Source organism: Aulonocara stuartgranti (assembly GCF_965226115.1).
Source record: "Aulonocara stuartgranti genome assembly, chromosome: 6".
NCBI lineage: Eukaryota > Metazoa > Chordata > Actinopteri > Cichliformes > Cichlidae > Aulonocara > Aulonocara stuartgranti.
In genome coordinates this window covers 38,464,433-38,478,869 of record NC_138944.1, presented here as the reverse complement: position 1 = coordinate 38,478,869, position 14,437 = coordinate 38,464,433, and the positions used below count along the sequence as shown (strand labels likewise).

The following is a 14,437-nucleotide window of genomic DNA, read 5'->3' as shown; positions in this document are numbered from 1 at the left end:
AATCCATTTTGGTATGATGAAAACAGGCACTTGCTTTCTAAAAAATAAGTGAGTCTTTCAGTGACCATCTTTTCTATAGTTTTACCTAACTGAGACGTTAATTGGTCTGTAATTTGATGGATCTGATAGATCTTTTCTGGGTTTTAAAATCGGAACAATTGCAGGCTGTTTCCATGTAGATGAAATTATACCCGTTTCCCAAGCTGCATAAATAATCACAAAACAGCAACAACTCAGTCATTATCCATGTACTCCAACACAGTATAACATTTACTGTCTTTACCTGGAGAGGTGTGACGAACATTTGTTAATGCTTTCTTAATTCATACTGAGCAGTAAGTCCAAACTGCCTCTGAATTCATTTCTTTTTACATTTACCCTGCATCTAAGGTTCTTTGCCAGTGTCTCATTCCTGCACTGTTTAGGAATATCTGATAAATTACCAGAACTATGAATCTTTACAAACATTTGAACATTGAGCTCTGCCTTGTCTATATTATTAATCGCTATTCTGTTCTCTGTTTGTCCTCCTCACCACACCCCAAATGTCCACTAACCATGTCTCTCTGCCTATACTATTACAGTACTATTACATTGCCTCCAATATGTATGCTTTGTAGACCTTTTAATTCTTCGCTTGTGCTCTTGTAGTGAATCAATGCTTTTATTGAGTGGTAATTTTTCAGCTGTCTAAATGCTCTTTTTCTGTTCTTTACCGCTTTACTTACACTCCTCATGCCACCAAGGTACATACAGATTATTATATCAAGTTCCTTTACCATTATTAATACACACTAGCCCCACCCTATCCATAAAATCCTACTAGCACTGGACTACTAGCACTGGACTGACTAATCTGTACCTGGCTGTAGCTCAGGTGGCAGAGCAGGTCAGCCACTAATCAGAAGGTCGGTGGTTCGATCCCAGGCTGCCTCCGGGCTGCATGTCAAATATCCTTGGGCAAGATACTAACCCCATGTTTGCCTACTGGTGGTGGTCAGAGGGCCCGGTGGCGCCTGTGTCCGGCAGCCTTGCCTCTGTCAGTGCGACCCAGGGCAGCTGTGGCTACAATGTAGCTTGCTATCGCCAGTGTGTGAATGGGTGAATGACTGAATGTAGTGTAAAGCGCTTTGGGGTCCTATGGACTAGAAAAGCACTATACAAATGCAGGCCATTTACCATTTATTCCAGTCTCCACAATAGTGCAAGAATAGCTGTGGTTAAAAAGAAAATGAGGAAGAATATGTCGCAGAAGCCCAGCAAAGAGGATACAGTGTACTCCTGTAAGCGATGTGGTAGCAGACATGAACCTAGACAGTGTCCAGCTTATGGCAAAAGATGTTTGAAATGCGATGGAAAAAATCATTTTGCCAAACAATGTCTGTCGAAAGCCAAACCCAAATCAGTGCATGTAGTTGAAGAGACTGACTTAAGCGAGACTTTCTTTGTGGGCATAGTGTCACTTGAGGATGTAAAAAGTGAGCATAACGAAGCAGAGGACAGTGAGCGATGCTCAGATTATGAAGACACGTGGATTGTTTCACTCCCAATACAAGGAGCTTTGGTGGCACTAAGGATTGATACAGGTGCGCAGGCGAACCTAATCAGCATGACAGAGATCCATGCCATGAAACCAAAGCCCAAAATAATAAAGAAAAGAGTACCTCTAAAAGACTACAATGGAAAGTATATTGAGAGCAGTGGTCAATGCAGGCTTAAAGTGACAATAAAACATAAAGATTATGATGTATTGTTTAATGTTGTTCCAGAAGGTCGTGAATCACTGCTGGGTGGCGTGACATCCAAAAGATTGAACCTAGTAGAAAGAGTGTATCACATCAGCTGTCCAGAAACAGAAAGTGGACAGCGAGGAGCAGTTGACTCCATTGTACAGCATTATGAGGATATCTTCAAAGGTTTGGGATGTCTACCATGCAATTACAGTATCCAGCTGAAAGAGGATGCAAAGCCAGTGATCCATGCACCACGTAGAGTCCCCGCTCCACTGAAGGACCGTTTAAAGAAAGAACTTAACAGGATGTTACAGTTGCAGGTCATTACAAAAGTGGAAGAACCGACTGCGTGGGTAAACTCAATGGTGTGTGTGGATAAAAGGAATAAAAACAATGATTTGAGAATATGCATGGACCCTGGCGATTTAAATCAAGCCATAAAACGTGAGCACTACCAGATACCAAAGCGTGAAGAGGTTGCAAGTGAAATGGCAGGCGCCAAATACTTTTCAAAGCTAGATGCAGCACAGGGTTTTTGGCAAATAAAGCTGGATGAGAAAAGTTCAAAATACTGTACTTTCAATACACCTTTTGGCAGGTATAGATTCCTCAGAATGCCATTTGGCATAATCTCAGCATCTGAGATTTTTCATCGTGCCATGGACAACATGTTAGAGGGTTTACAAGGTGTTCGCTGTTATGTTGATGATGTGGTTATATGGGGCTCCACCCTACAAGAACATAATGAAAGACTGGTGAAGGTGCTGCAGCAGATGAGGGAGAATGGATTAAAGTTAAATCGTGACAAGTGTCATTTTGGTGTGAAGGAAATAACATTTCTGGGAGACAAATTCTCTGCTGGAGGTATTGAGCCAGATGAAAGAAAAGTAAAAGCCATCGCAACAATGCCACGCCCGACAGATAAGAGAGGTGTGCTCAGAGTGATGGGAATGATAAACTTTGTAGGAAAATTCATACCTAACTTGTCAGTGCGAACATCAGCACTAAGGGAGTTACTTCGTGATTCCATAGAATTTAAATGGTCAGCGAGGCATGAGCAAGAATGGAATGATTTAAAAACCACACTGACAACGCGCCCAGTGCTTGCATATTATGATCCAACTAAGAGTCTGAAAATCTCAACAGATGCCTCAAAGGATGGGCTTGGAGCTGTTTTACTTCAAGCTGAAGAGGGGAGTTGGAAACCAGTTGCTTATGCTTCTAGATCCATGACTAAGTCTGAAACCAGATATGCTCAGATTGAGAAAGAATGTCTCGGACTGGCATATGGACTTGATATTTTTCACTGTTATGTTTATGGTCTTCCTACCTTTACAGTTGAGACAGATCATCGTCCTTTGGTGTCAATCATTAAGAAACATCTGAACGAGATGTCACCGAGGATTCAACGTCTCATGATGAAACTGCAAAGGTACAGCTTTGACTTGATATACACACCAGGAAAGCATTTAGCTTTAGCGGATGCACTGTCGCGAGCATCAGAGGTGTGTCACGCAAGCTCCACTGAGAAAGAAGTAGACGATCATGTTAATATGATAGTGGAGTCTCTGCCAGTGTCTGACGCAAAGATAAAACAAATATGCGAGGAGACAGCTGCAGACAGGGAGCTGCAAACGGTGATGGAAAATATCCAAGGGGACTGGCCCAAAGGGTCTTGTTCAAAGTATTATCATGTTAGATCGGAGCTCAATGTGGTAAATGGACTGCTGTTGAGAGGCAATAGGATTGTGATACCACATAGTCTGAGACAGCTGATACTTCAAAGAATACATGAGGGACATCTGGGAATAGAAAAGTGTAAAAGGAGAGCTAGAGACACTGTGTACTGGCCTGGCATTAATAAAGACATTGAGACCATGGTCGGAAAGTGTGAAACATGTAACAAGTTTCAGAGCAGACAGGCAAGAGAACCCATGATGATTCCTGAACTTCCTACAGCGCCTTGGAGGAAAGTCGGAACAGATTTATTTCATTTTAATGGGAAAGACTATCTGTTGGTGATAGATTATTACTCTAACTTTCCTGAGATTGCTCTGCTTACAAGTACAACTGCTAATAATGTGATCACACATGTGAAGTCTATCTTTTCCAGGCATGGAATACCTGAAACTGTCATTAGTGACAATGGTCCTTGCTATAATTGCAAAGAATGGCAGAATTTCGCAAGAGAATACGGCTTTAAACATGTCACATCAAGTCCTCAACATCCACAGGCAAATGGCAAGGCTGAAAAAGGAGTGCATATCATCAAGCGGCTTCTGAAGAAGGCTACAGACAGTCGATCAGATCCTTATTTAGCTATGCTGAGCTACAGGACTGCTCCTCTTGACTGTGGTTTATCCCCTGCAGAATTGCTGATGAATCGTAAGCTACACACAACTTTGCCCTGCTATGCAGAAAGCAAGCAGAGTGAAGAAATTATAAAAAAGCAAGAGCATCTGAAATGGAAGCAAAAACTGCAATACGACAAGGGAACAAGAGCACTTGGATTGCTTGCAAAGGATGATGTAGTGAGAATCCAAGATCAGAATGCATGGAGCAGGAAAGCCATTGTTCTTCAGGAAGCAGGTCCGAGATCATATGACGTAAGAACTGAAGAAGGTCATGTGTTCAGAAGGAACCGTCGTAACTTGCTGAAGACTAAAGAGACATTTCAGGAGGAACAATATGGTGAGGAAGATGAAAATGTTGATGTGTCACATGCAGAGACAGTGTCTGGTTTAAAACCACTGGATGGACATGAGCATGTGGAGAAAAGTGCAGTTGTTTCAGAACCTGTATTGAGGAGGTCAGAGCGTAAGGTCAAGAGACCAGTTAGGCTTAATCTGTAAAGCTATGACTGGATTTGTTTTTATCTTATATTCTGATGGTGTTGAGAGAAAAAAAAATTATTGTTGTAATACAAATATGTGTATATGTTGATTCGTGGGACCTATGTTGTCAGAGAAAAGGGGATGTGGTGATGTGTGGGTGTTCATGTGCCAATGGGGTTTTGCCAGTAGGGGGCGCTGTATTTGAGAGGGCTCATGAATGCCTCTATAAAAGAAGACTGACTTGTGAATGAAAGAATAAAATGTTTGGAGCAGACGCTCGCAAAACACAAGTGGATACTGTGTAATTATTCAAAGCTATACGAAGACAACACAGTGACCACTCATTCCCCTTTACCATCCTTACTACCATTCCTAATAACCGTATATCCATGTGTAAGTTCCACTTTTCCACTGTTTTAACCATGTTTCCTGGATACATATTGCATGTCATTTTTTTGTAATTGAGAAATAAAATGACTATAATGAACTACCCTACGAGTTTGAGCTAGGATTCGTACCACTTATCATTTCCTCAACTCTCTCCCATTCTGGACTCATGATTCCCAGGTATTTGTCAGCAGCCTTCACAATTTAGGATTTGTTCAGTTTGAGTTGTGCAGTTTATTACATCCACCACAACTAACACAAAATCCTTCTTGCTCATAACCAAAGCATCTTTCTTTATTTTGGTAGGTCCTTCACAAGAGGTTGCTTTCTGTTTCAGCTTCTCTGACTGAGAAACTCTCTTTACCTCTTCTACATCACTTCTACAATCCCTACATCTGAGTTTTGTTTTGTTTTTGTTTTTTTGGACTTTGTGCATTGCCCCTTCTAATGCTAGCTAGCACTTCAAATAACTGACCCTGATTTGGATGGATGGATTCTTCATCATCTTTTTGCAGCTCCCTTCAGGGGTTGCCACAGCACATTACACAGGTCTGCAACCAAAAATTGTAATAAAGTATTGATTTTTTTTTTCATTGCTGCTGTGCTTTTTAAATGAAAACTCTTCAAGTTTTGCAAAAAAAGAAAAAAAAATGTATGCAAATATCCCATGCAGCTGAAATTTTTTTTTTTGCAGGCCTGTGGTATCTGCCTCCATCTCACCCTCTCTCAGCATCCTCCTCTGTGACACCAACCCTCTGCATCTCCTCTTTCACTACGTCTTTACCTCCTGCCTGGCAGCACTATCTTCGTTATCCCCACTTTCACTCCTCTGCACATGTCCAAACTGTCACAACCTCGCCTGTCAGACTTTGAGCTTTCTCTGATGTACTCATTTTTAATCCTCTCCATTCCAATGTGTGAGGAAGACTCCCCATTTATATGAACATACTGGGTTACATTAGACAGTAGCTTTAATTACTATGCCATGCATAATCTCTTTAGTGAAATATTATGGTCGGCAGTGTCAAACACTGCACTGAGGTCTGGCAGCACAAGCACAGAGATGAGTCCACTGTCAGAGACAGCAAAGACAACAAAGACAGCTGGGTCAAGTATTGACTTTTTAATTAATGGTTTAATTATTGCCAACTGTAATACTTAAGCCCATTAATAGAAATAATCATGTTTAACATCAAAACATGAACACTAGGACTTCTTTGAGCAGTCTTGAATGAATGGGATCTATTAGACACGTTGATCGTTTGGAGGAAGTGATTGTTGATGTTAGAAGTTTCAGTCTGAGAGAATGAAAAATTTAGTATCTGGTTTTGGGGGGTTTTCCACCTTTTTTCAAGCCCAGACTACTTGGATTATCTATCCACAGATAAAAAAACAAACACATTAAGATGAACTATTTTCTGCTCCAGCAAGTCATCTCCCTCCAAGTGGCAGATGACTTGCTTTATCTTCTGAGTTACAGCCACCCCATTAAATTAATTAATTAAAATAAATCCCTGAAAGTGGCAATGTTTCTCCCAGGGCTTGAGTTCAACGACATCTATGTGTCTCATATGGAGAATTGCTCAGCGGGATTTATAGTCCTGCAAATGTGTCCATCTGGGTACACGTCAGAAAGAGAGGGGGCGAGGGGTTTTCACCCACATGAGACATGCAGTCCTCCACAATCCTGACTGCAGTATGCTGGAAGTAGATAACATAAGAAACTGCTGTACATAATTATATATCTGTGAGATGATTATGAATATTTTTCTCTAACTGTTAAATTTTTATTTGTGGAGAAATTCATGACATCATTACTAGTTATGGTTAAAGTGATACAGAATCCACACGCATGAGGATATAAAAGAATATTAAAAGAATAATCTACTTCTCTGGGAGTAGAGTTTAGGTAGCTGCTCTATACTGTTTTGGCACATAGTATTGAAGCAAGTAGAAGTAGAAGAATTATATCCTTAAATTTAGTTACAACACTTTCTGAAAGACATTTCTTATAATGAAATGTGTTCCCCACTGCTGTGTAATCCATTACTGTAAAGTTAAATGTTATTAAGAAATGATCACATAAATAAGGGTTTTTGGGGAACACTATTTATGGCAGCAATGATTTAATAATAATAATAATGGATTGGATTTATATAGCGCTTTTCAAGGCACCCAAAGCGCTTTACAATACCACTATTCATTCACTCTCACATTCACACACTGGTGGAGGCAGCTACAGTTGTAGCCACAGCTGCCCTGGGGCAGACTGACAGAAGCGAGGCTGCCATATCGCGCCATCGGCCCCTCTGGCTAACACCAGTAGGCAAGTAGGGTAAAGTGTCTTGCCCAAGGACACAACGACCAGGACAGAGAGCCCAGGGATCGAACCGGCGACCTTCCGGTTACAGATGCGATTCCCAACCCCCTGAGCCACGGTCGCCCACCATTTGACAGTAGAGAAAGATGGAAGAATAGTTTTATGAATATCGTTTATCACAACTCTGTAACTTTAATCTCTGTTTTACCAGGTTTTTCAAAAAAAAAAAAAATCTAAAGAATGTCACAAAATATCACGTCTAGTGTATTTAGAAAAGTATATTTTAACTTTTGCATTCAGTTGCTGGGTGTAGTTAGGTGCTGCAGTTGTCTGCATTGCCTTTTGCCAACATTATGAGCAGTTCTTTATAATAATCATCAATAATTAAGGTTGTGTGAAAATTATGTAAGGTCTGTTTAATGCTAGGCATAAACATAGATATGATTATGGTAACCAACCATTGGGATAATAGCATTACTTCTTAAATAGCATTACTTCAAGTCTAGGTTTAGTTATAGCCTTTCCTCACCCATCAGTTTATCTCACCTTAGACAGCATTTTAATTTAATTTTCAAAGTCAAGTCATAATTTATATGGCCACAAAAGGTCAATATCATGAAAACAGAGACAAAACTTCTTCAAGAAACTGCTATGTTAAGTGTGTCCTTAATGTCTTTGTCTGTTTTTATTATGACATTTCAAGGGCAAGCATGTTTAATATATATCGAAAATAGTCAGATAATGAAGACCTCAAGAACTCAATACATGTTTATATGAAATATAAGCAGTATACAAAACGGAAGGGACTATGTTGGACATAATTTACACCTCGAATGAAATTAGCCCAGGCAATAATCTGTTCTGTTAAAAAGCAACTTACTTACATTTAATAGAAAATGAAGTTATACCAGAGGTAACGTTAAGAGTGATCATTTTCACATTTCCATCAGTGAAGGATGCGTTTTATTTTGCTGTTACTCGTTCATTTGACTGTAACACCATGAGAATATAATGAAAATTAACATGTGCTTAAGGTGAAAATGATACGAGTTCATAAGAAGAAATGGAAGCAGATGCCTTTATATCTTCAACAACCCTGTGTTTATCACAGTTTGGGCATTTTTCATATCGTATAAGAAGATTTTAAGCTAACCAGCTAGCTTCTAACCAGCAGCACAAACATCAGCTCTCTTGTGAAAAAAATAGCATACCAGAGTTCTTAAAAGCATACACTATACATAACAAGAATCACAATAATACTGCAATTAATATCGCTAATAGTATTCTTATTAGTATTATTATTAAACACTAAATGCAGCAGTCACAAAGCTTCAGACTGAAAATTTCATCAAAGGAAAAACTTAAAGTGACATGCAAACTTTCTTCACTCCATCCTCTTCCATCGTCTTTGTTGCCATCCTTTAGTGCAGTATATTTATTAAAACAAAAAGTTTTTCTTCACAGTTTCTTTTTTTTGTCCAGTTCACAGCAGTGAGAACTCCTACTGGCTCAGGTTTCAGTATCAGCAGCTGCCATTGACTGAGCATAAAGAACTCTGATTGGGTCTCAGTCTGTTTGGCACATCATCCAATTGACTTCAGAACTCTTATGAGAATACTATGCAGGTGCACATGCAAATGTGAAAATATATGTCAATGTATAAGCAAGGCGTGTTTGTGTTTATGCTGCAGTTGTGATGTGCTGACCTAGAAAGAGGGATGGGAACATATACTTCTCATATATTCTAAATATTTACAGAACCATATAATTAAAGGGAGCAAATTTAGTCCACCTCAGTTTGTGAAAACAGTATCTGGGGCTCTAAATAAAAGCTTTCATCCACTCGTCCGTTTTCTTCCGCTTTTCCAGTTCGGGGGGGAGCCTATCCCAACTGCCATAGGGTGAGAGCAAGATGTAATTTACACACACACTTTTTGTTTAGATCTTTGAATGCAAACGTTCTTATTCTCTTTTGAATAAATTATTTTTTTGTCTGATAGTCTTTTTTTTTTTGAAAGAAAATAGAGCGTGTCTTTAAAATTAAATGCAATTTTTAAATTCTAGATCTAGATAATAGACCATTTACTACACTACAGCAGCCAACAGAAAGTGATTGTTTATAATATGGCACTGATATGAGTAACATTAGCCTATTTTGCTGCCAGTGGGTTGCACTTTATTGTGCCTTTCAATTTTTATGTATCAGCAAGTTCAAATTGTGAATATACAGTCATAGATGCCATGCAAAACCCAATTACCAAGGAAGATCTATGAAAAAAAAGAGTGGTTTCTACAAGAATAGAAGAATAAAAACTGGTTTTTAACTGGTTTCAGATCAGTTTTAAAAAAATTATTATATTACAAACAAAGCATACTGACATGTGTAGGGTGTTACCAATTAATTGGGATTCATGAAATAGCCCTGTTGAATGCCTTATGAATGTGTGTTTCTGTTTTTAGAGCTTATTAAGGAATTGTAAATATCTTCACTTTGTGGAAGTGCAACAAAAAATGATTAAAGTACCCCTTCAGTGTCTTCATGACAAATGACTGCCAATAGCTGCCAAACAGCTACACAATTTATGCGACTTGTCTGTGTATTTTTTAGTCCCTGTTAGTGTCCATATTCAGTAAGGATACCAGTACATTAAATAACGGCACAAACTTAAAGTTGCTATTTTCTGTGTATTTATTTATAGATAAAACCAATAATATTTAGATAAGCACTAAAACTAACCTGGGGCTGATGCTTCACAGAACTTTGCTCTAAAACTCAATCTGACCTGCAGTTTTTGATCGTTTTAATTCACCTTCACTTAGCTGATTTTAATTCAAGCCTATGTTTGTGTGTGTTTTCCCTTTATTTGACCCAGCTCCGAGTGTATACCACCTATCTCAGTCTTTAACTGGCTGGGACACCTTGCATTGCAGTTTGCTTCTGCTAACATACATTTTTCTTTCTTATCACCAACGAGTAAAACTTCCCTTACTAACCACACCGTGTGATTTTTCCATAACCAGGGTTGAATCTCCATCTAGTTTTCCTAACTCTATTTTGTGTATATAATAATGGTTAAATCTATGATCCTGTAGTTAACAGTCCAGCATGAAAAACAAGGAATGTAAAAACTGCCAATGTGCTGTTTACACAAGGTGTTAAAATATATTTAACGGATTCAACATGATTTATTATGTCTATTTTATAATTTCATATGCTGATCATTAAACGTTTAGAGCTGTGTGTCACACAGTCAAACATAAATCACTGTTAAGCTATTGCCCAATGAACAAGAGGAAAGTGTAAACATATTTACAGTAATTCTGCAAAGACTATAAAATATTCATGTTACCAAGAATCCAATTAAAAATTTTAATTGGATTAAACACTAAATATTTGGGGAATTTTGTTTAATTATTTAACATATCTTGGAGTGGACAACATTTCATGAAATGCATTATAAACATTAGTAATTGCTTCATTTTAATCGTAATACTGATGAGTGGTCAGTTTGAGCCAGGGATATTCACTTTCTCAGATTGCATTTGTTGATGCTTTCGGTATCACACCTTGCTCAGGTACTTTTTAACCCATTTCAGCCCATTCCTGCATAAAATTTGTATGTTTTTGTAGTGTTGTGTTGTAGAAGTGTTTATACTGTGTACCCGTGGTTGCCAGTCCATGCATCCCTTAATCTGGTAAAAGTTTCCACTCATTAGGGATTTTCAGGGAAAAATAAGGAGAAAAAATAGGAACAATAGCAATATCATTATCTGCTACCACAATTACTAATATTTTATGGATGTGATATTTCATTTCATCAGTCTGCTTTTATAACTCCTGATCACATTCCTGATTAATATTGTTATTGCGTTAGCATCATTGTTTCTTGTTGTCTGTACAAGAGGGGGGGAAATCCATTAAATAATGATGTGTGTTTGATTAGAAAACTGTCCACTGTGCTTGATTGCTTTTCATGAATTTGTATATGAACAGCCATTCTTCTCACTGATGGTCAAGTGACTCTCTTCATTGATGGGCAGGTCATTGCTGAAGCCTGACAGCCAAGTGGTGGGTAGACATCTGTCCAGTCTTTCTAGCTGTAAGGCACTGGCTTGGATGTAGTCAGGAGAGATCAGTCATGCTGAGACTCATGGGTAATCCAGGACGGAGGTAAGCCACTGGAACACGACCATTCTCGCTGGTCGATCCTGTGATAGACAGACGGGCTTTGGAGCGCATTGCATCCGTGAATTTCATCTGTATAAGGACAAAAACACATTAGCCACATTTTCATCAATGACACGTAACTTAAAGCTGCATAGACAGGGTTAGAATCACCAGTTAACCAGAGTACTGAGAGGAATCTGCCACTGTACTTCATAGGCACTGGACTACTTGAATCTTTTTTTTGTTGCACTCACCAAACCCTTTAAGTTCCCCACTTATATACCTAATTTCATTTTTCAATCCTTTATTCACAGGTAATACTGTACAGCTGCTAACATAGCCTTTTTTAAGAGAACGTGCTTTCTCCTGGAAACCCTTTTAAGCCTCCTATTTCTTTAAACTTTAATATTTAACATACTGAGGAATGTAGAATTGTGCTATCGCTGGTACTACCTGCTGGACATTGTTGATCAAGGGTCCAATACTAGCTGATATGGCTGATATGACTGATTACAACAACCTTGTGAACAGCCTATTACACTTTCTTATATAACAACTATTGTTGGGGTACCAGGGTGTGCTATTGGCTGTATTGGCTTTAGAGTTGTGGCAGCCGGACTGTCACTGAACCAGTGACTTTGTCCTAGAGCCCCCCAGGGGGTCCAGACCTGGATGTAGCATTAGGAGGGAGCTGCTGAAGTTAAGGAAAGACTGTTGGACAGCTGTGCATTCAGCTGTTGCGAAACAAGAAGGAGCTGGGCTTTGAAACAGCTGCTGGACTAGACGTGGACAGAGCATAGATTGTGTGGTAATGCCTTGCTTTTTGACTGTTTTATTGAGATTTTAGAATATCCCCTCATCTGCTTTTTTTGTCTTTTTTATGGTAATATTTAACAATTGTTATCACTCTTGTTCCTATTACTATTTCAGGTACAGAGGTACTTCCAATTTATACTTGTGTTTTTATTTGTGGGGAAAAATTTCTTTGCCCCAATGTCTGTCTTTGGGCTCCTATAGGCTCTTTCAAACCTAGGAGGCATTGTTTTTCAGCATAATCTGCTACTTAGCTTGACCTTACCTTTACCATTTGCCCGCTTGGCTGGTACACATATGAACAAATCTGTGTGTAACTCGTGTGTCTGAATGTTTTTTACACAAGTACAGAAGTCCTTCAGACCATGTATGTGAACAAATGATAACCTGGTTGTCTTTTAAAATTTAATCACAAGGCTGAAATGAGTGCTTCTGCTACAACTGCTAATTGTTATTATTGATTTCCCAAAACATTGTATGCCACAAAACCCTCAGAATTACAATAACAATTATTACGGCATCAACATTTTAATAAGCACTTTGAGCGCTTATATAGATACAGCAGAAAAGCATTACACGAGAACCAGTCCATTTACTTGAGGCAGAGTGTCTCAGGGGAAACAATATTCAGCAACCTGTTGTTTGAGCTGGAGCCTCACTTTTTGGTTTATTTATTTATTTTTAAGTGGTCATTACTCCTGTGGACACATTCTGAAAAGCAGCCGTTTTTTTCTGGCTTGCTCCTTGGACCTCGGACACTATTTTAAGTTTCTTTCACTTCGTTTTTGCTTTAAACAGCTTCTTTCTTACATATTTACCACTCTCTCCACTTCACCTCCAGGTAACCTTATTTCCTTGTGTAGCAAAATAGGGGTGTGCTGCATGCAGCCCACTGACTGCTAATATGAGTCTAACTTAGCCTGATGCACAGCTGGACTGGCCACCCAGTGGGCTGATTTTTTGTTTTTACATTCACATGTGGTCTCTTTTCTTCATGATAGAGGTTTAACCTGCATTTTTGCAATGTACTGTGAACTGTATTCACTAATAGTGATTTCTGTAAATGTCTGTCAGTCTGAGGATGATGATCATCCAATATTGATTTCAGGTTCTTGTGCACAGAGGCTTCTCAATATTTTTTTGAAACTTTTAACTAAATTTACTGTAAATAATGAGATATTTAAGCTCTTTGCAATTTTACACTGAAGAACATTATTCTAAAATTGTCATACAATTTTACAAGTTTTTGTTTTTGATTTGTATTTTTGCAAACCTCTGATATCTTTCTTTCTGAGAAACTCTGCCTCTCTAAGATACTATTTATACACAATCATGTGACCTGTTCATTAACGTACATTAGCTGCAAAATGTTCCTCCTACTTTAAATACTTGATGTGTTTTCAGTGAGTGATTGAATAAAGTTGAGGTTTAATAATAACTGCATTCTGTTTTTATTTATATTTCATATAGTGTTCCAGCTTTTCTTTGACACTGGGGTTGATAAGTGCTGTATAACACTCAATACAGCACTTGATATAAGATTTTCAAAAGACTGCATGAAATGATATGAAATGTTTTGCTTTTCTTAATATTATATATTGTATATACTGTATATAATTCCATTGATACATTGTATTAATGGATAGTGGCTGTAGGCCAGTAAGTCAACTACTAATTATCTTCTATGGTTGGTGGTTTGATCCCTGGCTGCTCTTAAGTCTTCTTGCACAAGACACTAAACCTTAAGTTGCTCTCCAATGAATATATGAATGGCTAAATGAGGCATGTTGTATAAAGCACTTTGATTGCTCAAGCAGAGTAGAAAATCACTATATAAGAACAAGTCCACTTACCATTAGGAAAGAAGCTATGTCAAACTTTAAGTATACTATAAAGAAAATAATTAGTGGCAGCAACTAACCCAGCCACCAGGGCACGTGTATGTGACGAGGTGAGGCCAAACCAGTGTCCTCCTAGTGTTGGTCCCAAACCCAGATAAATGAGGAGGGTTGCAGCAGGAAGGGTCTGCAATGTAAAATCTTTGCTAAATCAAACATATGGATCATCAAGAATGAGATTTCCATACAGGAACAGTCAGAGCCTGGCTTAACAGCGACTCCCTTCTGTGCTATCCGGTCTTTAAGTCTGACATAGCCGTTTCCGGGTCCAAACTCCACTTCAG

The 14,437-nt window shown here is 38.6% G+C and overlaps 1 protein-coding gene across 3 annotated transcripts in view; it reads right to left on the bottom strand.

Moving 5' to 3' along the window:
• Positions 1-7,432: 7,432 nt before the first annotated feature.
• The window catches only part of LOC309708433 (glutamate receptor 2-like), a 109,932-nt gene continuing 102,927 nt past the window's right edge, over positions 7,433-14,437 (bottom strand). For 2 of the 3 annotated variants that reach the window (XM_082536485.1, XM_082536487.1), the window contains exon 20: positions 11,445-11,532. Coding sequence is in view for 1 of the 3 variants with exons in the window: in XM_082536486.1 (XP_082392612.1) it covers positions 11,398-11,532 (135 nt within the window). In the remaining 2 variants the exon portion in view is untranslated. Of the gene's footprint in view, positions 11,533-14,437 lie in introns of all 3 variants that reach the window. The other variant, XM_082536486.1, reaches the window with a different exon arrangement.